Source organism: Neofelis nebulosa, chromosome 11 (genome assembly GCF_028018385.1).
Source record: "Neofelis nebulosa isolate mNeoNeb1 chromosome 11, mNeoNeb1.pri, whole genome shotgun sequence".
NCBI lineage: Eukaryota > Metazoa > Chordata > Mammalia > Carnivora > Felidae > Neofelis > Neofelis nebulosa.
In genome coordinates, this window is record NC_080792.1 from 69,571,317 (window position 1) to 69,596,101 (window position 24,785).

Sequence of the window (24,785 nt, forward strand, 5' to 3'; positions counted from 1 at the left end):
GCCTACGGCTGACGCCCAACGAAAATGCTGAGCACCACGGCTCAGGCGAGCTTTCCTGGCCGGCCATACTTAATACACCGTGTGCACACTGTGGCTGGTAGAGTTGAGCCCCGTCCGTAAGCCTCCACCGGGTGATAACTAGAAGCTCACTCCTGGTCTCTCTGTGCCTGTCCTGCCTACTTTTTTCCTTTGCAGATTTTAATCCGCATCTTTTCGCCGTAATCAGCGGTGACTGGGGCGCCTGGGTGGCTCAGTCGGTTAAGCGTCCGACTTCGGCTCAGGTCACGATCTCACCGTTCGTGAGTTCGAGCCCCGCGTCGGGCTCCGTGCCGACAGCTCAGAGCCTGGAGCCTGCTTCGGGTTCGGTGTCTCCCTCTCTCTCTGCCCCTCCCCCTGCTTGCACTCTGTCTCTGTCTCTCTCAAAAATAAACAAACATTAAGGGAAAAAAAAATGTTAAAAAAAAAAAAAACAAAACCCTGTGACTGTGGGTCTCCCAGCTAATCTGGGAGTCCCTCTAGCAAATCGCCGATCCTGAGTGGCCTCGGGGGACCCAACCCAGGAGCTCAGCTGTGCCTCGCTGAGCCCCCAAGATGGGAACCTTGTTCGCTGGTCATCAATCCACCTGCCAAAATCTGAAATGGGAAAAAAACAAAAAACAAAAAAATCTGTTCGCTCTGTAAAGTAAGGCACAGACAAATGAGTCCCTGGTCACTTTATTCAAATAATTTTTTTTTTTCCTCTGAAATCTGAGAAGAACTGAGGAGGAATCAAAGAAAACCTCATATATTAAATTCTTAAATAGATTCTTTGAATTCAAAAGTAAGTCAATAGGAGAGAGGCACAGGTGTGGGCCTTGTCCCCGCCAACAAAGCCGCCAAGGCAGTCCTGCAAATTAAGAAAAATGGCAAATCCATTTCTTTAAAAAAAAGTTCTTGAGGGGCAAGATAAAAAATACCGAAGTTTCAAAAGCCAGCCTACTTCCCACACTCTTCTTCGTTCTTCTGCACCCTGGGGGAGGGGGGGTGTCCACAGGTAGAGAGTCTCCAGGTTAAGTTTTCGGTGATTCGGCTTTTTTGCAAACATATGCAAATACATTCCTCGTTAGCAGTCCTGTTTGGGCGATTAAGAGCAAGCAATATGCTTGGATTAGAGGTCCGATTTCCACTCGAATGCAAGGTGTCTTCTCCTCTGGGCAACAATCTGCAGAGATCTGGACAGAGGATACAATGGCATTAGGTGCGGAGTAAGAATTCGGAGACGGATCTTTTGTATTTGTACGTGTGATTGGGGAGGGGATGGTCTCGCCACGTTCACACACACAAACAGGTGCAGTTTCCTCTACACGTCCCCCATGGCCAGAGAGAATTTAAATCGAAAAGCGTCCCTCGGGTGGCGGGGGCGGGGGGCACCTGGTCGAGCGGTTGAGGTCATGATCTCACAGTTTGCCGGTTCGAGCCCCACCTCGGGCTCGCTGCTGTCGGCATGGAGCCCACTTTGGATTTCTAGAAGTCCCCTTCTCCCTCTGCCCCTTACCTGCTTGTTCTCTCTCTCTCTCTCTCTCTCTCTCAAAAACAAACAAAAATAAAAATAAATAAATAAATAAATAAATAAATAAATAAATAAATAAATAAAAGCTTTCCTTGGGTTCTTACCCACATCTCAGCCTGGGTCCACCTGACCTCAAAGATCTCTTTTTACTTATGAAGAGACCAGTGGCAATGACGTGATAAAACACCAGTGGGATTTTTGGAGGTGAGGGAAGGATCAGCATTTAATGCCAACTGTTCACCAGGGATGAGCTAAAAAAAAAAAAAACAACACCCTGTACGTGGTATCTCATTGAAACAGCAAAGGGAAGAATATATCTGGCTTCTGTCAACAGGAAGGTTCAAAATTCTACGAATGAATTTTGCGGAAGGAGCACGAGGGGATGGGGTTGAGGAGAAACGTGGAGAAGGAATCCTCGCGGTCCGACTCTTGATTTGGGCTCAGGTCACGATCTCACAGTTCATGGGATGGAACCCCGTGTCGGGCTCTGTGCTGACAGCGTGGAGCCTACTTGGGACTCTCTCTCTCCCTCTCTCTCTGCCTGCTCCTCCCCATTCTCTCTCTCTCTCTCTCTCTCTCTCTCTCAAAATAAATAAATACATTTTAAAAACTTTAAAAAATTAAAAATAAGATCGGGAGACCAAAACACAGACGCCAGGCAGGGAGCGTCTTCATAGTCTAGAGCAACGGAGAACAAGTGGGTTGTGACCTCTCTGTGGGGTCACCCGAGAGGCAGAGGAAGTGAACTTACTGGAACCTTAACGCCAGTGCCCACAAGCACAGCGAGGGGGCAAGTCTTCCTGGATTCCCCACGCGCCCACCTGGGCCAGCTCACTTCACCTCTCGGCCACCCTCGCGGGGCGGACCCGCGTGAACCCCTGTTCTCCAGACGTCAGAAGCGGAGGCCGTGAGAAGTCCAATGTGAAGTGAGTGCCCGAATCTTTGACTTCCCAAGGTCAGAACCTGCGCCTCTCCCCACCTTCGCAAAATACGGGTGGATGGATATGCCCTTCAAATCGGTCCCCCAAAGCGAACTCTGGAAGAAGGTGACCTTGGGAGGGATTCTGCCGTTTGGTGACTCTGTGGCCTTGGGCAAGTCAAAGCCCTCTCTGGGCTCTAGTTTCCTCCGCTGTGTCCGCTGCCTTCCCAGGGATACTGAGGGTTAAATGAGTCCCACAGGAGTAGCCCTCTGTCCAATGCCCTGGGGGTTATTCTTGGACCAGACTTGCTTAGAGCTTTATTAGAACATTAATTGCTCTGGGCCAACCTGATACTGTTTATAGAAGCAGGATCAGCAGGCAGCGTTCTGTGCAAAAATGTTCCGGAATCCCCACCCCACCCCCCATCACATTGGTCCCTGGCACCCCCCCTCCCCAAAGGCAGACAAACCTTTTCCTAGTTGGTTCGGCACTGGTCCCTGCCCCCATGGGATCCAGAGCTGGGTGACTAGTCTGTGATTCTATAAATAGCTCCCCCGGCCCGTCGCCATGGAAACCCCCACAAGGGCCCTGGTCAGTCCACCTGGATGGACACTCCCCCCCCATCAAGGGAGGCTCTGGAAGGACAAGCTTTTCAGGGAGGGGCTCCTGAGCTGGGAAGGGCAGCCCCTTCTCCCCAGCCCCCTCCCCCGGGGAAGTCTGCAGGCCTACCTGGAAATCATGAACTTCCTAAGTGGGAGGAGGTGCTGTTCTGGTTCACCTGGAGGAAGACAACACACAGAGGAAGGGGTCACGGCCAGGCTGGGGGGCCAGGGTCTCACTGCCCTGAGGTTCAGCCCTCAGCCTCACTGAGGCAGGCACACTCTCCCTCATCGGGGATTTACTGCACACCTACTACAGACGGGCCAGGTGCTGGGGATGCCGTGAACATGACCGACCTGGTCCCACTCTTCTACAGGGAGAGGCTTAACAAATACATCTGCAAGATAACGTTGCGTCCATCCACTCGTGGGCCTATACGAGTGACTTTGGAGCTACTTCCCAAAGGGTGTCAGGCCACTACAAAGCTGTTTGAAAAACAAATACGTGCTCTGTGTCCTGGGTTCCTGGCACACAGCTCGGAAAACCCTAGACTCTCCCTAGTGAGAACAAGCCTGTCTTGTATGCTAATGAGGTGACTGGCCTCTGGCCTCAGGATGCAGGCTGGTGGCTAGAAGGACGGAGGCATGACTCTGGGGAGGGGAGAGGGGCTGGAGGGTGAATTAATAACCAGTGATTTAATCAATCATCCCTGCTTCATGAAAGCTCCATAAAACCCCTAAATAACAGCTTCAGGAAGCTTCCAGATTGCTGAACACAGCCCAAAGAGGGCGTGGCAGTGCTATACCTCTTACCCGGCACCCTGCCTGGGGTAGCTCTTCCGTGGTTGTTCCTGAGTCGCATCCTTTATAATAAACCAGTAATCTAGGAAGTAAAGTGCTTTCCTCAGCCCTGTGAGTTGTTTTAGCAAATTCCCAAATCTGAGGAGGGGGTCATAGGGACCCCCAAATGGTAGGTGGCTGCGCAGAAATGTGGGTAGCCTGGGAACCCTGCCGTGGCTGGCGTCTGAAGTGGGCGCGGTCTTCTGGGACCGAGCCCTGAACCTGCGGGGTCTGCCACTAACTGTGGGGGTGTCACTGTGCAAACCGAACTAAATTTAACACCCACTTTGGTGTCTGTCTGGAGAATCAGACACTGGTTGTTGGGGTTGGAAAACGCCCCCTAAGCCGAGATCTAAAAGATGTAAGTGAGGCCAGGCACACAAAGATCTGGCTGGAACAGCAATCCCTGGCAGAGGGAACAGCCAGGAACAAACAGGGAGGGCGATGGGTGCCTGGTGAGTGAATATGCCTTTTTGTATTCGCAGCAATGGCAATGCGCGAGCTGCTTTGGTTTGCTTGCTTACTATTCTTCCATCTTTTGGGGTTCAGGATCATCATTTTAGAGGGCTGTAGAGGACCCGGAAGACTTTTTCTTGTGCCACCATTTACCTAACGGTTGCCATTAAGACTGAATCCAACTTATGCGATGCCCTGAATGAAGTCATGTGCACTCTAGAGGCCAGGGAGGGAGATGGGGGGAGGGAAGCAGGGGTCGGATGCGGTCTGCAGGGCAGCTCTCCCGGGTGGCAAGGTTCACGATGACAGGGCACATGCCGCGCTTTCACATTTTACTCCTAAGCGAGCACGAAAACAGTCCCAGGCCAGCCAGCTAGACGTCTTGAGTATGGCCACACGTTCGGGTACGGTCCAACGTTTTTGTGAAACAATTTGGCCTTATGCTTCCAGAGTCTTCCAAAGAACTGGACCCTTGCACCCACCTATGACATTCCGTGACAATGGATTCTAAGGGAATGGCCCAAGAGAGCCCCCCCTCCAGCAGGAGGGAGGCAAAATCAGGATGATGGGCACGTGCCACCATTTCTGCGAAAACTGGACAGGACCTTAGGGCAACAGTTAATTGGTGGCCCATAATGCGTTCCAGAGAATACTATGTAACCATCGGGAAGGGCAGTAGACGGAAAATCCAAAAGATGGGAAAACACGAAGAACGCGAAACCAAGCAGCCCATGCAATGGAACTGCACGGAATAGAAGGTAAATACTCAGGTGGGCCGAGAAAGGATAATCCGCAAAACTGAAGGGCGTTCCGGACGGTGACTAATTCCCCTCACCCCGGCTTGTGTTTGCTGCTCGTTACATCATCTTTTTGGTTAAACCAAGCGCTAAATCACCGCTGACTAATCTTGACAATATTTGTTCACGGCGGCAAGACGATGGGGTCTCTGACTCCCAGAAAGGGAGCGTGGAGCCCTCCCCGAAGAACTGAGATGTGTGCAAAAGCCGGGGACCCTGGACAAGGAGCATCTGTGATTTTGATTATCAAACTGGGGATTGGCACGGGGTGGCCCGCTCTCTCTCTCCCAAATTAAACACACACAGACTAAGAGTACTAAGCTTGGTATCACCACTTCATTTAAATGGGAGCTATCGCGTCCGTGAAGGGGGCGGTCCTTCCCGACATGATCCATGGACTGTGCCCCTCGGACGTGCCCAGGATGTGTGGGAGGCAGGGCCATGGAGATGTGCCTGAGGACGCAGGGATGTCTGTACGTCTACATTCGCGGGGACGCCCACACCACGTAAGTCTTACAGGTCTCTTTTTTTGGCTGACTGATGAAAATTCTGGGCTGGGTCACATGTGGGAACTGCCACTTTAAATAAAACTGAATTTAAGGCTAGAGATAGAGGGCTGGACAGAAAGTCCCCACCAGGGGCTTGCGCAGAAGAGCTGTTGAGATTTGACCCTAGCTGGATCAGACACTTGGAGGGCCCCTGGCCCGGCTCCCCACCCCAAATTTTCTGACGAGGAAATGATCAGCATATTAGAGAAGCAAAGTGTCCAAGGGCATCCGCAAGCTGGTGGGACAGCCCAATAAACCGATTTCAGAATTCCCCTTGGGGTTTCTAACCTGAAAATATCCTTTCAGATTGGCTGGTGTTTTATAGTCCCCTTTCAAGACCTAGGAAAGAGAAACAAAGTATCACTATCATAGAAATTATCAAAAATAAAATTCAGTCTGTTACCACCACCTTCCCATCTACTCATTTATCCACCCACCTATTTATCCATCTACACATCCATCCATATACATTCATCCTCCTACCCACCCATCTATCCACTCATCCATCTACCTATCCACCCACCCATCCACTCATTCACCTACCCATCCACCCATCCATTCATTCTCCCATCCATCCACCTATCTTTTTGCCCATACATCCATCTAACCATCCATCCACTCTCCCATCCATCCACCTACTCTCCTATCCATCCACCCATCCAACCACTCATCTACCCATTCATCATCCATTCATCCATCCATCCATCCATCCATCCATCCATCCATCCACCCATCCACCCACCCATCTACGCATCCACCCACTCTCCTATCCATCCACCCATCAAGCCACTCATCTACCCATTCATCATCCATCCATCCATCCACCCATTCAACTACCCATCCATCCATCCACTCTCCCATCCATCCACCTATCTTTTCATCCATCCATCCATCCATCCATGCATCCATCCATCCATCCACCCTCCCATCCACCTACCCTTGTACCCACCCATCTACCCATCCATCCACTCTCCTATCCATCCACCCATCAAGCCACTCATCTACCCATTCATCATCCATCCATTCATCCATCCACCCACCCATCCACCCATCCCATCCATCCATGCATCCAACAAACATTTATTGACCTCCTCTTATTTCTAAGCATCATTCTAAGCTCTGGAGGTACAAAATTAACCAGACAATTAAAATTCCTCTTCTCCTGCAGCCACCATTCTAGAGGAGGAGCTAGATGATCCATAAGTAATACACAAATAAACAACAACATATCAAACCATGAGAAGTACAGTAAAAAAAAATAAGACAAAGGGATGTGATCAGGAGTGACCAAGGGGCTTCTTTTGAGCAGATGGTCACAAAGGACTTCTCAGAACAAGTGACCTTTAAGCTGAGCCCTCAATGACAAAGAAAACCAGCCAAGCCGAGCTCTGAAGGAAGAGCGTTCCAGGCACAGCACACAGGGTGAAGAAAGTTCTAGGCCTTTCCATAACTGCTCCATAGATAAGCCATCATATAGACCAGTATCGTCCACTAGAATATAGGATGAACCAACTATGTACTTCTAATTTTTTAGTAGTCACATTAAAAACAAAGTGACCAAGGGGTGCCTGGGTGGCTCAGTCAGTTAGCGGCCAATTTAGGCTCAGGTCATGATCTTGTGGCCTATGAGTTCGAGCCCCACATCGGGCTCTGTGCTGAGAGCTCACAGCCTGGAGCCTGCTTCAGATTCTGTGTCTCCCTCTCTCTCGGCCCCTCCCATACTTGCACTCTCTCTCTCTCTCTCTCTCTCAAAAATAAGTAAACCTTAAAAAAATATATATTAAAAAAACAAAGTGACCAAAAAAAAAGTAAATCAAGTGAACTAATTTTCGTTAGATCTTTTATTTAACCTGATATATCTAAAATATTCACTCTTCGACAAGTAATTAATATAAAAATGATTAATGACAAACTTCACATACTGTTCTCCGTACCTGGACTTCAAAATCAGATATGTGTTTAACACTTAACAGCTACCCTCAATTTGGACCAGTCAGATTTCACTAGGCACATTTCAGTGGCCACACAAGGTTAGCGGCTAGAGGCTGTAATGGACAGTGCAGGCAGAGACAATTTCATTAGCACTGGGGTCCTTCCAGTGCCCAAGTGTCCTGCACCCCAGGATCTGTTACAGGAACACACAGTGTCCGCACAGAAACACACACACACACACACACACACACACACACACACACACAACACACACACAGTTTTCAGTGAGGGAACGTATCTTTGCAGTGACAGCAAAACTACCAGGAAGACTAAACAAGCGTCTGGCAACCCCTGGGAAGAAACCTCTTTGGAAGAAAACCAGGAGCAGCTTCTGTTTTAAACAAACAAACAACAGAGCTTCAAAGAGTTGGTCTTCCTCATCAGAATTTTTTATTTTTTTTCAACGTTTTTTTTTTTTTTTTTTTTTTTTTTTTTTGGGACAGAGAGAGACAGAGCATGAATGGGGGAGGGGCAGAGAGAGAGGGAGACACAGAATCGGAAACAGGCTCCAGGCTCCGAGCCATCAGCCCAGAGCCTGACGCGGGGCTCGAACTCACGGACCGCGAGATCGTGACCTGGCTGAAGCCAGACGCTTAACCGACTGCGCCACCCAGGCGCCCCAGAATTTTTTAGAAGATACACAAGGTCAGGCCTTATGCTGGGAGCTTCCGACCTGCATTCTGGAACAAATCAGGGGCCTTCGCCTTTTAATTTTTTTTTTTTTTTTGACGTTTGCTTATTTTTGAGAGAGAGAGAGGTGGGGGGGAGGGGCAGAGAGAGAGGGAGACACGGAATCTGAAGCAGGCTCCAGGCTCCGAGCTGTCAGAACAGAACCCGACTCCGGGCCTGAACCCACAAACCGCGAGATCACAACCGCCAGTCTAAGTCAGATGCTTAACTGACTGAGCCACCCAGGCAGCCCAGGGGCCTTCACCCTTTAAAGAGGCTTCAGAGAAGTTTCCATGGGGCCCCTGGCTAAGAACACAGAGTCGGGAGAGCCCTCTGTCAATGAGGTCCTCATCCTGGTCCAGCTATTGCCCCTGAGAAGCACCGTGGGTGCTGGAGTTCAAGATCATGCTCCCAGCTGCCGTTTCTTCTTTTTAATCTAATTGTTTTCTCATCATATGAAAATATAGGCAATACATTATACAATAAGATAGCCTAGGTACAGAAAAGTGTATGAAACACATTAAGTACAGCTTAAAGAGTACTTTATGAAAGCATAAGAATAATAAATAGCAAAGGCTTAGAATAAAAATAATGGAAAAATAAAAGGGACCACATGGAGGTTGTGAATAGTCACACTGTCAGGTGCAGTCTGAGCATCACGGAAGTGGACCTCTGGGTATTTTTCCACAAAGAGATGTTTGCAGAATCGATAGGTGTCAAGGGGGAGAGGAAGTGCTGGGACCCCTACCCTTCCTGCTTCCCCGCTTCCCCTTGGGCAGAGCCTGCATGTGTCAGAGAGGTGTGAAAGCCTTGTTAGCACCAAATGGGGTCTTTCTCCTCCAGTCACTGAACAATTAAAGGGGAAGAGGGAGAAATGGGACTTTCTCCCTTTGCCGTTCAACACAAGAACTGTTCACTTCCTAAAATCAGCATGTGAGGGGCCCCTGGGTGACTCAGTCGGTTAAGCGTCTGCCTACGGCTCAGGTCATGACCTTGTAGTTTGAGAGTTCGAGCCCCGCGTCGGGCTCACTGCTCTCAGCACAGAGCCCCGCCTCAGATCCTCTGTCCCCCTCTCTGGTTCTCTCTCTCAAAATAAAGAAATAAACTTAAAGATATTTTTTGTTTTGTTTCTATTCAGCACGTGTTTGGAAATGCTGAGCGTAGCTGGAATTAAGACTCTTGGGGCGCCTGGGTGGCTCAGTCACTTGAGCGTCTGACCTCGGCTCGGGTCATGAACTCTCGGTTCGTGGGTTCGAGCCCCGCGTCAGGCTCTGTGCTAACGGCTCAGAGGCTGGAGCCTGCTTCGGATTCTGTCTCCCTCTCTCTCTGCCCCTCCCCTGCTCTGCTTGTGCTCTCTCTCAAAAGTTAGTAAACACTAAAAAAAAAAAAAATTAAAAAGACTCCAGGTCTTACTGGCGTAGGAGCTAGGAACTCATGTGTCCCCAGGCACAGGCCCCATGCTCAAATACTGTCCCTAACTTCGTGCCTCCAAGGAAGTTAGCATACAGCACCCAAAGTAAACTAGAAGCTGTAACAGTCAAGGACGGACTTGCTAACTGTTCCTTTCCCCAGGATTACCTGACTTTAAGGCTTCAGAAACATCTAGTAAAGTCATTTCCCTTGACCACCTTAACCAAGGAGAGCTTAAAGAGTAATTCCAACTGCCCCAAGCTCCCATCTGTCTGAGAAATCAACATTAAAATTTAAGGGGGCAGGGGCGCCTGGGTGGCTCAGTCAGTTAAGTGTCCGACTTCAGCTCAGGTCATGATCTCACAGTCTGTGAGTTCGAGCCCCGCGTCGGGCTCTGTGCTGACAGCTCAGAGCCTAGAGCCTGCTTCGGATTTGGTGTCTCCCTCTCTCTCTGCCCCTCCCCTGCTCATGCTCTCTCTCGGTCTCAAAAATAAATAAAAACATTAAAAAAAAATTTAAGGGGGCAATAAAGTGACCAAGAGTTTATTTCTATTCAGCCTCAACAAAGACTTGAAGTACTTTCTAAACAGACAAGTAGCCAGGGAAATGGGGGGAGAGAGGGTAAAAGAGAACAGAGAAATAGGATGAAATTAGGACACATGGACCTGCCGGTAGAAAGGCTAGCAATTGGATTTGAGCTTCCCTGTGGCCCAAGCAAAAACGGCCGTCATACAGATACAACCACCCCCGCTCCAGGCCGGGAGCACGTCTCCGCGCGAGCACACGCACTCACCCGGTGGGTGTTGTTGACCACGATGGGGTCGGGGTTGCCGTAGTTGGGTGGGTTTGCGTAGGGGTCATAGCCGAGCCGCGCCAGCATGGGGGCGATCTGGGCCATGTCCCTCACCACGTCCCCAGGGATGTGGCCGGTCCACTTGGAGAGCGCTTCAAGGTTCACGGGCTTGATGACCTGGTCTGTGGATCGCTCGATCCTGGGGAGAAAAAACAGGCCGCAGGGGGCACAGGGAGACCCAGATGGCACCCGGGTGACCTGTGCCCGCCTTGGCTGTGAAGCTGCGGGCAAGTCACTTGCCCTCCTCAGCCCTCCTCTGTACGATAGGAGCCTCTGTGGCCAGAAACTGGAAACTGGAAGACAGTGGAAGGCGGTGAGAACTTAAAACCCTGCTCCCTTGATGTCTCCAACTTTTTAAAAATAACGTTTTATTTCTGTGACTAAGATGGGTATTTCGTTCTGGAGAAATAATTATAAAACACGGACTACCCCCTCCCAGCCTATCAGCTCCCTACAGAAACCTAATCTTAGCATTTGGGGGTCCACCCGCTCAACACCGTCTTCTGTGCTTTCAATGGGAGAGTGGCCAAGGGCAGACTCGGGGGCCGGGCCACCTGGGTTCAAACGCCAGCTGTACCGACACTGGCTGCGTGCCTTTGGGGGGGTTACTTCACCTCTCTGAGCCTCCGTTTCCTCATCTATCGATGGGAATAATGATCGTGCCCACCTCACTGGGCTGTCCTGGGGAGTAAATGAGTTAATGACAGACTAGGCTATGGAACACTGTAAGGTCTCAGTAAGCACCAGCTCTCTCTCTCTCTCTCTCTCTCTCTCTATCACACACACACACACACACACACACACACACACACACACACACACGGAAAACCTATGGTTGGTCTGCAGTTTTAAAACAGCAATAATACGCTGTCTGTATCAGCTGATAACTTTGTTTCGCACCCGACACCTCCTCCATTTCTCCAGCTGTGTAGCATCCCTCCAGAGCGTATTTTTCCAGCCCCTAAAGGTGGCCACTTAGGTCGCTGTCACTTCTGCTGTCACTGTGGAACCACCACCACCTGGGACGTGCGTCCTCGCTCGCCCCTAGGACGGGCTTCTCGCACTGTCTGAATCACAGGACCCTACCGGTCACTGTCCGAGGGCCTTGTACGGACGGCGGAGGGTGGGGCACTCCCAGGATCCAGGCCCTGTCTCCAGGTGCTTCCATCCCAACGAAGAGAGAAATTGGGAAGAAGACCAAAACCCAAAAAGATGTGGCAAAAGGAAGGTGGGACCAGGAGTGAGGAGAGCGGGGAGGCTGGGGGGTGGGGACGGGTGGTAAGAGCAAGGGTTTGGAGTGTGCGGACCAGGAGGGAAATCTCAACTCGGCCCCCTGTGTCTAAGGTTCAACTACATGCGTGGCCTCTGCCACGCCCTTGAACCTCCAGGATTTTATGACACAGAAGCAACACAGGTGCATCCCAGAACATGAATGGGACACGTGCTTGATCTGAGTAAAGAACCAACGTGTCCCGGGGGCGCCTGAGTGGTTCGGTCGGTTAAGCATCCGACTTCGGCTCAGGTCACGATCTCACGGTTCGTGGGTTCGAGCCCCGCACCGGGCTCGCTGCTGTCGGCACGGAGCCCGTTTGAAATCCTGTCTCCATCTGCCCCTCCTCCCCTGCTTGTGCTCTCTCTCTTTCTCTCAAAAATAAATAAACATTAAAAAAAAAAAAAAAAAAAAAGAACCAATGTGTTCCAAAATACGGGGCGTGAGACAGAATGCTGTGCTCCGCGGGGTGGAATATTAATTACACAGCCGTCCAAAATGACGTCACGGTGGCAAGCCGGGGCCCGGCGGGCACAAAGCGAAGGAAGGTTACAGGGAAACATGTTCCTCCGGATTTACCAACAGCCCCTGACAAAGGACCAGTAGGTCACAGATCAAAATCTGGATGGTGAGATTTTGGGTTCTTGTTCCTTACCCTGGGGGGAATCGTCTCAATCTCCGACAGTAAAGATATATTCCTTAAGTTATCTGATCTTTTGGCTAATTTACAAAGATCCCAGCCCCAGCACTGACCGGCTGGGGTACCGGGCACGTGGGCACTTCACTGCCGGGAGAGTTGCTGTACGTCCCCAGCTCTGCTCGGGGCTCAAGAGCTCTTGGGGATGGGGTCTGACAGGGCCCAGCCATGAGGGAAAGGAGGTGGCGCTGTCCCAGGAAGGACTGCTCTCTCACTGGCCTCTCAGGGATGCTTGGGCCAGATCGGGATGGAGACCGACAGACGGCACCCTCCGATCTTGCATTGTTCAAGCGCTCTGGGTCTCAGGAGAGGGACGGCCTCCCCAAAGGAGGAAGGCGGAGAGGAAGGGACAGAAGGGGAGAAGGAAGAGGGGTGTGGAGAGCTTGCGAGCACACACCCTGGAGTCCAGCAGACCTGGGTTCAAATCCTGGCACTACCCTTTGCCAGCTGTGTGGCCTCAGGTAACGTCTCGCTGCGACTCAGTTTCTCCGCCTGTAAAATGGGTATAACAGCTGTTCTCCTGTCCTCAGGTTGGGAATTAAAGGAATAACGTGTGTTGGGGGCTTAACTCAGTGCTTACTACACCTCAGGCACGCATTACGTGGTCATGCGGGTGAGGATAATGAGCGGGCCGATAAAAGCGGTCTCTATGCTACCATGGTGACAATAATAATGGGAATAATCGCACCTAACGTGTCTTGACCTATTTGATACTCCCAGGTAGCTAGAAGGCTGCTCGATTAGATCCCTGCGCTACAGGTAAGGAAACGGGGGGCACAGAGAGGCTGAGTCACTCATTCAGCGGCACACAGTCAGGCGGTGGCTGAGCCGGGATCGGAACCCAGACAACCTGGTTCCAGATCCGTGTTCTGAATGTAACCTTTGCCCGCTACGACTTACTGCAAAGCACATTCGCATCTGCTGGTTGGCTCAGAAACAGGGCAAGAGTGAGCGCCCCGCTTCTGCGGGTGCTGAAGCTGAGGCTCAGAGAGACAGCGGCACTCTGCCCACCCACTGCCTCTGACTCAGGCCAGGGGGCCGTGGGCGCAGGGCGAGGGCTCCACTCACTTGGACAGGGACACGCCGCCCGGCTTGCCAATGAGGTCCTCGTGGTGCAAAACAGCGTCGCTCCAGGCAATGCCCAGGAAGTCCAGGATGAGCTTGAGGGAGCGCCTGGGGTGCAGCACCAGCTGCTCGTAGTACACGGGCAGGCACTTGTCCTTGCCCACCTCCATGCACTGGGCGTACATCACCTCGATGGCCTTGTTCCACTTGGTGAGGCAGTCGCGGTAGCTGCTGAGGTCGAAGCCGGCGATCGTGACCTTGCGCGTGATCATGGAGTGCACCGACGCGCGGCCGTCGCGCACCATCAGCAGGAACTTGGAGTTGGGGAACAGGTGCGACAGGTAGACGGAGGACTTGAGCGTGAAGGGGTCCTTGTTGCACAGCACGCGCGCCGGCTCCCCGTGCTTGGCGATCACCTCCAGGATGAAGGCCTGCATGGCGGCGTCCAGCACCTCGTCCGTCACGCCCGCCTCGTCCAGCCGCAGCTTCTCGCGGCCCGACTTGGACCAGGCCTGGCGCATGGCCAGCACGCGGGGGATGATGCGCGTCTCCTCGCCGCAGCGCACCTCGGGGTGGGCGTCCAGCATGGCGCGCATCAGCGTGGTGCCGCTGCGGGGCACGCCGCCCACGAAGATGAGCGGCATGGCCTTGCCGTAGCGGTACTCCACGCGGTCCGCGCCCACCATCACCAGGTCCTCCTGCTCCGGCCGCATGGCCCGCCGGGGCCCCCGGGGGCCCCCCAGCACCGCGCGGCACTCCAGCACCTGCTGCCCCACCTGGACCGCCAGCACCAGGGCCAGGGCGCAGCTGGCCGCCAGCAACGCCCTCCGCACCGACAGGCGCATGCTGGGCCTGGGGTGGCGGGTGGGCCTTAGCGCCAGGTCAGCGGAGGGCGGGCGGGACTCGCATCTGGGGAGAGAGAGGGAGGCAGCAGTCAGGCAGGCCTGGGGGGGCTGCCGGCCCTAGCCAAACACGCTGCGATCGTATTCCTCATCCGACAGACAGACAATAACAACTATTAAAAAAAATTTTTTTTTAACATTTATTTTTGAGAGAGAGAGACAGACAGACAGACAGAGGGTGGGTGGGGGAGGGGCGGAGAGAGAGGGAGACACAGAATCTGAAACAGGCTCCAGGCTCTGAGCTGTCAGCACAGAGCCCGACGCGGGGCTTGAACTCATGGACCGCGAGATCATGACCTGAGCGGAAGCTGGATGCTTAACCGACTGAGCTGCCCAGGTGCCCCATAAGAATGATTTTTCAATTGACTATTAAAGTATGGAAAATAATAATGCCCTGGGATGTCCGAATTCAGCAGCACGCCCACTTTGCAAGGACAAGGTTTCTGTGTGTCCTGTTCACGGCGGGCTCTCCAGAGTCTAGCACAGAGCCTGGTGCCTAGCAGGTGCTTCGTATGTATTTGGGGGATGCGCCTTGGTTGAATGAGCAGGACAAGGTTCCAAGTGCTGTGACATGACGGCCATAGAAACAGAAGGAAACCGAGGGCGCCTGGGTGCCTTAGCATCTGACTTCGGCTCAGTTCACGATCTCACAGTTCATGAGTTTGAGTCCCACATCAGGTAAGCTTGAGCCCTGCTTCGGGTGAAGACGCCCGCTTTGGGTAAGCTTGAGCCCCACTTTGGGTGAGCCCTGCTTCTCTCTCTCTCTCTCTCTCTCTCCTTCTCTCTGCCCCTCAGGGGATTCTCTCTCCCCCTCACCCCCGCCCTTCTCTCTCTCTGCCCCTTGCTCCCTTGTGCTCCCCGCCCCCCCTAAAATAAGAAAAAACAGAAGGAAACCAAGAAATGGAGAGGCTGATCCCAGGTGCCCAGCTGGGGAGCAGCCAGGCTGGGGTAGAACATTCTAGCCCGGGCCAGCCAGCTCCGATGCCTGCTCTGAAGGACCACACCACCTCGGTGAGAGATGCTTTTCAGGAGACGGTGTGGAATACGCTGTCCTGTTCTGGGCTTCTTCTGGAATCACTACTCACTCCCTCGGTCTTCATTCGGTGAATGGGGATTAAGTACAAAAAAGGTGCCGGGCACCGTGCGCAGTGCTGGGGACAGGAAAGTGGGTAAGACAGCCGGGGGGGAGCGATACCACACAAGCTATAGGCACCCAGTGAAAAGGGCTTCGGCTGTGAGAGGGATCGAGGAGGGGAAGGAGGAGGGAGGGCAGGGAGGGCCCCTCGGGGAAGGTGGCATCCAAGCGGAGTCCTGGATGAAGCTGGCCATGTGAAGATGCATGGAGGACTGATCCAGGCAGAGGGAACAGAGAATGCAAAGATCCCCAGGTGGGAGAGGGTGGCCCCACACCTGGGAGGAGGGGGTGACAGCTTCTACCCGAGGAGGTGAGGGAAGACTTCTTGTAGGAGGCGGCCCCGGAGCCAAGTTCTGAACAGTGCACAGGTGGTTTTCAAACAGCCAGGTAGGAAGAGAGGAGGGTGTTCTGGCAAAGGGAATGCCCAGTGCAAAGGCCACAGGCAGGTTCCTTGATGGATGTGAGCTTCAGCCAGAACCACCGAAGGACCGACCCAGCCTGCATCCCCACCACAGGCTGTAGCAAGTGGGACGTAAATATCAGAACGGAGGGAATGCACAATCTCGGCCCCAGGGTCCAAGCTGTCGAGAGCTTCAGCATTTCCTGGCTGTGTGGCTTTGGGAGAGTCACTTCCCCCATCTAAACCACAGTTTCCTCAGCTGCAAAGAGGGGTGGGGTGCACTGACCTCAAACGCTGAGAGGATTCTAGAAGCAACTAAGAAAGCAAAGATGAATCTCAGCCTGGGGTCACTGGCCACCGTGGACATCAGAAAATAGCTGGGGACGCTCTCCCCAGGAAACTGTGCTTATCATATGCTGCTGACAATGGCGGGGGTTCACTGGTGCCCTGAATTCAGGGTCGGGGATGGGGAAATCTAATGCCAGGGCTCCTTTCAGGGAGAAGGCAGGCTGGGAAGGACAGAAAGCCACTTGGAAATCCCTCCCAGGACCTATCAACTTGTTCAAGTGCTCACTGAAATTCTCCTCTTCGACTTGAGACTAGAATTCTGTTATTATGTCAGTGTCTGTGCTCCTGGGGACCAGTCCATCACACTTTAGTTTAAATTAGAGCAATCACCCTTTCCTCCTGACACTTGGTGGGCAACGAGAGAATGGACCAGAAGGTGATGGGAGATGCACAGAAAGGAAGAAAAGGGGTAAGCTTTGAGAAAGCTGTTTCCAGAAAGGGTAAGTACAGTGTCTGTGCCCGTGTGTGTGTGTGTGTGTGTGTGTGTGTGTGTGTGTGTGTATGTGTGTGTGTGTGTATTCTCTAGTGTATATTTGGGGTCAGAAAGTGACTTGGATACTAAATATCAGGGGGAAAGGACTAGAAGAATGGACAGGCAGAATAAGAAAAATGTTACCAATACCGCAGTTTTGGTTAATATTGGTCATTCCTGTTCAGTTTAAACCAAATCACACGAACTTTGGGTTCTTACATTTATGACGCACATGCTCGGCTAAAACTTTTACTATGCATTAGCAGCATTTAATGGGATCACCTCTATCACCCCTGGGGGAGGGACGCCTCACCCTCAGCAGCTCAGAGAGAAGAAGCCACTGACCTAGGGTCGTGTGGCCAGAGACAGGCCTGCATCTGACCAGGCTGAGGCAAGCTGTTCACTGTCCTCAGACAGGACACAGTGACAGGCCCCTCTCTGTCGCCAGAAGAAAACAGCTCAAAGCAGACAGGTCAGGCCTAAGCAGGAGATAGCAAAGCCTAAGGGGTGCCTTGAAAAGAAAAAGTAGGGCAATGTGGTAAAAAGGACAGCCAGGGACCCACAAAACCAAAGGCAACTTCCTGGCCATCTACGGTCAAGGACCCCACTCTGCAGGGGCCAGAGCGCCCAGCCCGGGGATTCGGGCCAGTCTTCTGCCCCCCACTATCCCGCTGGGCCCCGCCATGGGCAGTGTCCCAGCGTCCTGGCAGTGAGGACGGTGGGTACGAGACTCAGACGTGGCTTCTTACAGCCCTGGGTTCAAATCTTGCCTCTGCTGCTTGCCAGCTGGTGACCGAGACAAGGGACTTCACCCCTCTGAGCCTCTGCTTTCCCCTCAAAGAAAGGGAAGGGTAATAATAACCCTTCCTCAGGGAGCTATTCTGAGATTCGGGGAGACTCTGTGCGAGGTGCTGAGATGAGCAAGCGCACCAGAAACGCTAGTCAGATAGGACACAGAGGGCTTTGGATTCTGGCCGTGCCTCGAATCTGCTCAGCAATGCCGGCCAAATCCCCTGCCCGCTGTGGGATCCGGCCTTCTCCTATTATAGGAGAATCGTCTTTCTAAGACATGAAAAATAGCAGAGGACTGTCCCCGACATGCTGCTGGGACCCAGTGCTGCATTTCTAACAGAGAGAACACGGGCCAGGGGAGTCTGGCTGCCCCATAGTGGAAGTCGGGGGAGTGGAGTAGCTCTAGGGCTCGGGCGGGGCGGGGGCGGGGGGACTTCTGGAGGCACTTACCTCCCCCGGGCACTGTCATCTCTGGGCTCTAGCCCTTGTGGCCGCTCACGGAGACTGCTCGCCGGCTGTCCCCTGCAGAGGCAAAGGAGATGCCGCGTTAGGGGTGGGTGCTGTGGAGGGGGCCCGGCCCCCTCAGAGGGGCAGAGGAGGGTGTCAGGCTCCCCAGGGGCATCCGGCGGTGATTTGGGGGGAAGTTTTCTGGGGGGGGGGCAAGTTGGAGTGCAGGGGGAGGCCATCTGAGCCCAAGATGTAACAGCTGGGGTCTGAACTCGCCTGGTCCTACAGGGAACGAACTGGCTTACTGTTCAGGCAGAGAGGTATGAGCTGAGAATCTGGGTTCAGGTGCTGCCGCCTTAGGGAGCTGTCGGGCGTCTGCGAACCAGGGTTCTCCCTTCCTCTTGGCCCAAGGACATTGGACATCAAGAAAAGTAAACATAAGGATAAGCAACAACTACCACCATTACATCACTAATCACCATCTGGGGCTGCTGGGTACGGTTGAACAGGCTGTGCACTGCCCAACTCCAAAAGGGCACCACATACCTAGCCTATGATAAATAAGGCACCCTCAGAGTAGGACAGCATCCTGCCACTGCCACCTAATACTGACCCAATGCCTACTATGTGAGGACCTTGTATCATTTAGTCCCCCTATGAGGAGTGTGTGATGATCCCAATTTTCTCTTAATTTTTATTATTTTTCTAAATGCTTAATTTATTTCCTTGGAGAGAGAGAGAATGCAAGTGTATGGGGCAGGGCAGAGAGAGACAGAGAGAGAGAATCCCAAGCAGGCTCTGCGACATCAGCACTGAGCCCAACACAGGGCTTGATCTCACAAACCTTGAGATCATGCCCTGAGCTGAAATCAAGAGTCAGATGCTTAACTGACCGAGCCACCCTGGCACCCCAATCCCAATTTTCGAGAAAGGAAAAAGACCTCAAGAGGAAGAGCAACTCACCCAGGGGACCATGGGAACCAGGATCCCATCCAGATCCATGAGCCTTGGGTGCCCAGCTCTTAACCACAGCGGTAAAGGAACGGGGCCATGGATAGGATGGGGTCTGGCAGGAAGCCGGGCTGATGTGGAACCAAGGGGCTCCTGGTGTACTTGTCATGCTGTGTCCTTACCATTTGGGGGCAGGGTGAGGAGTTTTAGTCTGATTCTCACCTTCCCCCATGTTACCGGTGGGATGACTGAGGCTCGCGAGGGAAATTATTCCACAGACTTACACACAGAGTCCGGGGAGCTCCTGGTCCCTTTCCAGGAGGCGGGAGTGGTTACGAACACAGCCCTGAAGCCGGACGGCTCCCTGACTCCATAAATCATTGTTCCTCAGAGCCTCAGTTTTCCTGTTCTGTAAAATGGGTTGTTGTCTGCTGAAAGCTCACGATGGCCTATTTACGGTGAGCGCTCAGAAATCTTTAGCTATTACTGTATCTGTGTCGTGTTGTAAATTATCTGGGTGTAGACTGTTAACCGCGTCTCTCTGTCCTCTCTCCCTTTCTCCTCGCTTACTCCTCGCCTCTGTAGTTTGTGCCTGTCCTGGAAAAAGCAGGCTGATGAGGACTCGTAAACACAGCTGGAGAAGGGTATCCAGATGTAACCACAGCAACCAGCCACACACACACACACACACACACACACACACACACACACACCCTGCCTCCGAGCCTCCTGGGGGATGGGCGGCCCACAACAGAGACCTGCCTCTTGGAACAAATAAAAACAATTAGGGACAGGGCACTTGAAGCTCTTCCAGAGTCGAGATGGCTGGGGCCCAGGTGCCCTCGGGTGGCCCTCGAAATGCCACAGTGCTCGGAGAGGCCTGCCGGGGATGAGAGCTGCCCCAGACTCCCATTATTTACAGCTGCAGTCCAGTGTGGGGCACGGACCCCTTGGAAGGCATTTCAATTTAAATTAAGTAAAATGAAAAAAATTAAAAAACCAAAAAAAAGTGGTGGGAGCACCTCAGTGGCTCAGTTGGTTAAGCGTCTGACTTCGGCTCAGGTCATGGTCTCGCGGTCCGGGAGTTCGGGCCCCGCGTCGGGCTCTGTGCTGATGGCTCGGAGCCTGGAGCCTGCTTGGATTCATTTATTCATTTTCTTTCTCTCTCTCTCTCTCTCTCTCTCTCTCTCTCTCTCTCTGTCTCTCTCTCTCTCCCTTAACCCTGCTCCTGCTCTGTCTCTCTCTCTCTCAAAAATAAAAATAAGCATTAAAAGAATAAAATAAATAAATTTCAGAAAAGGAAATTAAGGAAAACGAAAGAAAATGTTAAATTCGGCTCCTTGTGTGCCCCGGCCGTATTTCAAGAGCCCAGCAGCCGTGTGGTGGCCAGTGGCTACCGTGCTGGACAGTGCAGATCTAGGATGGGGTCAGTGAACCACGGACCAAATCCAACCTTCAGCCCTTGACTTAAGAATAGCTTGTACTTTTTTTTTTTTTTTAAGGGAAAGAGGAGGGGGAAGGGCCGTGGGGAAAAGGAGAGGCAGCAAAACCCACCTTACGCACTCAGCAAAACCTGAAATGGTTAATATTATACTTATAGAACAAGTTTGTGGACCCTTGCTCTGGAACATTCCCCTTATTTGCAGAAGGTTCGACCAGACAGCGCTGACTTGGAAGAAAAATGAGGTACACGGGAAGGGGGGTGTGGAGAGTGTGGACACTGAAGCCTCCTTTCCTTCTGGGAGGAACATCAGCATTTATTAAGCACCACTGTGCACCAGACACCAAACCGAGGGCATTCCGTGCTTTACCTCAATTCGTCCTTACAACAGCCCAATGGCAGGGTGGGGTGGCAAGGGGGCACCCCGGTTCTGCAGCTTAGGGATGACAGAGTCCCACGTGGGTGCAGCGTGTGCATAATTATGCCAAAAAGCAAAACCACCAAATCGGCCGAACCGAACGGCAAACGCAAACCACAGAAAAAGAAAAAAGACAAGAAGGAAATACGTCGACTCAAAATGCGAACAGGAGTGGTGCTTGGTGATAAGTTTCCTCCTCAAGACACACTGTCACAGTCTTTCTTTCTCTGTAATAAAAAAATAAAGCGACTAGTGTGTTTTTAATCATATGCCAGGTATAGTAGGGGGCCAGGCTGCTTGTGCTCAGATCCTGGCTCCACCAGCTACTGGCTGTGTGGCCTTGCCAACTCACTCACCCTCTCTGAACCTCAGTTTCTGCATCTTTAAAATGGGGATGACAGCAATATCTGAAAGGAGGCTCCCGGGGGGGGCACCTGGACACTTGAAATGTAGCCAGTGTGAACGAGGATCTCGCCTCGTAGGGGTGCAGGGAGCTGTAAATCAGTTAGAACACGGAGCTGTTCACAGGCTGGCTTTCGCTTTCTCATTTCAGCTGCAGGAGAACCTTCTAAGGTGGGGCCTTTAGGCTGAGGAGATTGAAACTCGGGAGAGTTGAAGTGGTTTGCAGAAACCACACAGTTTAGTAAGAAGAAAAGTCAGTTTCCAAATCTGGTTATGTCCCCAGATCCCTGGCATCAATGTCACATGGTCAGTGGCAGCAGGGGAGGGCAGAAGGGACTCTGCTCTCTCTCTGCACTGGCCCAAGGGCTTCCCTGAATGACCGCTGGAAGGGAGGGGCAGGGAGAGGGCTGTTCGGTCTTCCAGACCCCTTTAGACCCACATGCATTCATTCCACAAATGTTTATTGAGCGCCTACTATTGCCAGGCACTGATCAGATGCTGGGACACATCAAGGGCAGCAGACAGAGACCCCTGCCCGCATAGAGCTCACATCCTGGCGGGGAGCAAGGAGACCAGTGTGTGGGATCATGACGCCTGTGACACATGCTCGGAAGGAAATGCCCACAGCAGGGACCGGGAGATACGCCATATGGTGTCACAGAGGGAGGGGACATTTACACGGAGACCACACCAATCTGGGGTTGAACTCATTTGAACTTTCTAACTCAGCAGGGTTCCTCCAAGCTCAGCAGATCAACAGGTTCCCCAGGCCCGGGAGGCAGGCCGCCGAACTTACAGAGTGGCCTTGGAGGGGTGCCTGGCACCCCTGTGCCCGGGCTCAGCCACCGGCCCTGCAAACTTTCCCGGTGGGGACCAGCTTCCAAACATTCCATTACCATGGCTACTACCTACCCGCTGACCTCACCACCCCAAGCCCCAACCCTTCCCTGGCAAAGCTGGGGAGACAGGAGACAGGTGATCTCTGGGGTAGGCCCCCTGGCGATCAGAGACCTCCGGAGACCCACTCCCGAGACAAGCCAGCCAGAGTCGAATGGGGCCCAGTTCAGCCCTCTGTTAAGGCACAAGACGGGGATGGGAACTGGGGAGGCCGCGGGTCACACCCCGGCTCCCCCGCTCAGTGGCTGGGTGTCCTGGGTCACCCCGGTGTGGCTCTCTGAGCCTCGGTGTTCCCACCTGACAAATGGGAATAACACCCAGACCAAAGAGGGTCTTGAGGAACTGGACGTAACTTCTACCAAGCCAGGCACAGAGTCATTATGCAAAACTAGGCGCGTTTAATATTATGAGTACTGTCCTCACAGCACGTGGACAAAGATCTGAGAAAACGAGTGTCCCGGCGAGGTGGGATCGGCAAATCTCCTCTGTGAAGGGCCGGGAAGCCAACGACCTTGGCCACGTGGGTCAGACGGTCTCAGACGCAGCTACGCCATTCGCGAGAGCAACTCCAGACAACACAGCAAGGAAGGCGTGTGGCTGTGCTCTGATGTACAAAACCAGGCACTGAGCTAGATTTGTCCCGCGGGCCACAGTGTGCCAACCCCCTGGCCTGCACGGCAAGGTTACGGTACGGGCAGCACACGCGCCCAGCAGGGCTTGGACGAGCCCAGGACGCGCGAATGCAGTGAGCCCCAGCGGGAGCTGGTGTATATTCCGGTCCTGGCCCCCCCTCCCCTTCGGGGGAGGCCTCAGGTGGCCAGCCTTTGGTAGGTGAGAGGAAAACGTAAAATTCAGGGGAGCAAATAGTCCATTAAAAAAAAAAAATGAAGAAGCACGTGCACAGAATCCTCTGGCATCTGGTCTGTCGCCAAGTAAATAAAGACTCAGGGGGAGAAGCTTTTGTGTGTGTCTGGAGCTTTCCTGGACACTCTGCCTCCACCAACAACCGTGGGGGGTAGACGGGGGAGGTATTACCTAACTTCTTTGTGCCTCAGTTTCCTCATCTGTAAAGTGGGTCTGCTAATGAAGTTGTGAGACTAAACAAATGAAGGGCACAAAGCACTCGGGACAGGGCCCTATGACTGTATCCCTGTGATTTCCCCCCTCAACTCGGTTCTCAAACCCCTGTGCAGCACACCCCTGGGTCCCGCGCCCAAACACTCTGATTCAGAAGTTACATGACGAGGCTCGGCGAGCTGCCTTTTACTAAGCGCCTCTCCCCTCGACCCTGCTGCTGGAGGAAATGCTACGTAGGGCCCTGGATTCGCATGCAAGGTGCCCACCCAGGCCAGGCACTCAGGCAGCGGTGCAGGGCAGCGTCAGGATGCAGCCCCGCAACTCGCTGGTCCTTCCACCTGCTCTGTGCCACAGACCCCTTCAACTGTGACATCGACGGACCCCTTCAGAGAAGAGTGGGTTTTTATTAACGTTTACTCATATATTCTGGGGGTGCGGGGGCAGAGAGAGAGGGAGAGAGAATCCCGAGCAGGCTCTGCACTGTCAGCGCAGAGCCCCACGTGGGGCTCGAACCCACAAACTGCGAGATCGTGACCTGAGCCAAAATCAAGAGTCGGACGCTCAACCGACAGCCTCCCAGGTCCCCAGGTTTTAAATAGAATCAAATACAAGGATCACAAGGACACCAATTATAGTAAAATCTGGCCAAGGACACAATTACCAAAAAACAAACAAAAGCTCTGATAAAGTGACCGCTATGCTCATTTATCAAAAACAGTAAGGGGCACCTGGGTGGCTCAGTCGGTTGAGCGTCCGACTTTGGCTCAGACCACGATCTCCCGGTCTGTAAGCTGAAGCCCCACATCGGGCTGCCTGCTGTTAGCAGAGTTCACTTAGATCCTCTGTCCCTCTGTCTCTGCCCCCCCCCCACTTGCACTCTCTCAAAAATAAATCAAACATTTAAAACCAAATGAAGAAAGAACGAACGAAAGAACGAAAGAACGAAAAATGAAAAAATGAAAGAACGGAAGAACGAATGAAAACATGAATGAAAAACAAAATAAAGAGAAAGAAAAGAGAAAAGAGAAAAGAAAAGAAAAGAAAAGAAAAGAAAAGAAAAGAAAAGAAAAGAAAAGAAAAGAAAAGAAAAAAGAAAAAAGAGAGATCTAGAGGCAGGCCCTATAGCAAACACAACGTGCACGCAGTGATGACAAGAGATGTCTGTAGCCACTGAAATACAACATAAAGGTATGTGTGGCTCCTATTGGTGACCACGACCCAGCTGCCTGGATCTGTCACCTACAAGGACACCTGGAAGAAATATTAAATCACAGTCAATAAAGATATCATTGGTTCCCATCCAGACTCCCGGGCCCCTAGGGGGCCCTCCAAAGCTGCACTCCCACCTCGGGAGGGGTTCGGACTTGATGGCATAGTCCAGAGCGCGGCTTGGGTGTTTTGATTTTACATAAAAAAATAAAAGTAGGAGGGGTGGCTG

The 24,785-nt window shown here is 52.5% G+C and overlaps 1 protein-coding gene across 3 annotated transcripts in view; it reads right to left on the reverse strand.

Annotated features, from left to right (window-relative positions):
• Positions 1-698: 698 nt before the first annotated feature.
• Positions 699-24,785, reverse strand: part of TPST2 (tyrosylprotein sulfotransferase 2) — a 51,232-nt gene continuing 27,145 nt past the window's right edge. For 2 of the 3 annotated variants that reach the window (XM_058693110.1, XM_058693111.1), the window contains 5 exons: positions 18,165-18,236; positions 13,669-14,574; positions 10,574-10,772; positions 5,998-6,048; positions 699-1,211 (listed from right to left, as the gene is read on the reverse strand). In XM_058693110.1, coding sequence (XP_058549093.1) covers positions 1,050-1,211; positions 5,998-6,048; positions 10,574-10,772; positions 13,669-14,510 — 1,254 coding nt within the window. In that variant the 5' untranslated portion in view covers positions 14,511-14,574; positions 18,165-18,236 and the 3' untranslated portion in view covers positions 699-1,049. Of the gene's footprint in view, positions 1,212-3,198; positions 3,248-5,997; positions 6,049-10,573; positions 10,773-13,668; positions 14,575-18,164; positions 18,237-24,785 lie in introns of those variants that run through there. The other variant, XM_058693109.1, reaches the window with a different exon arrangement.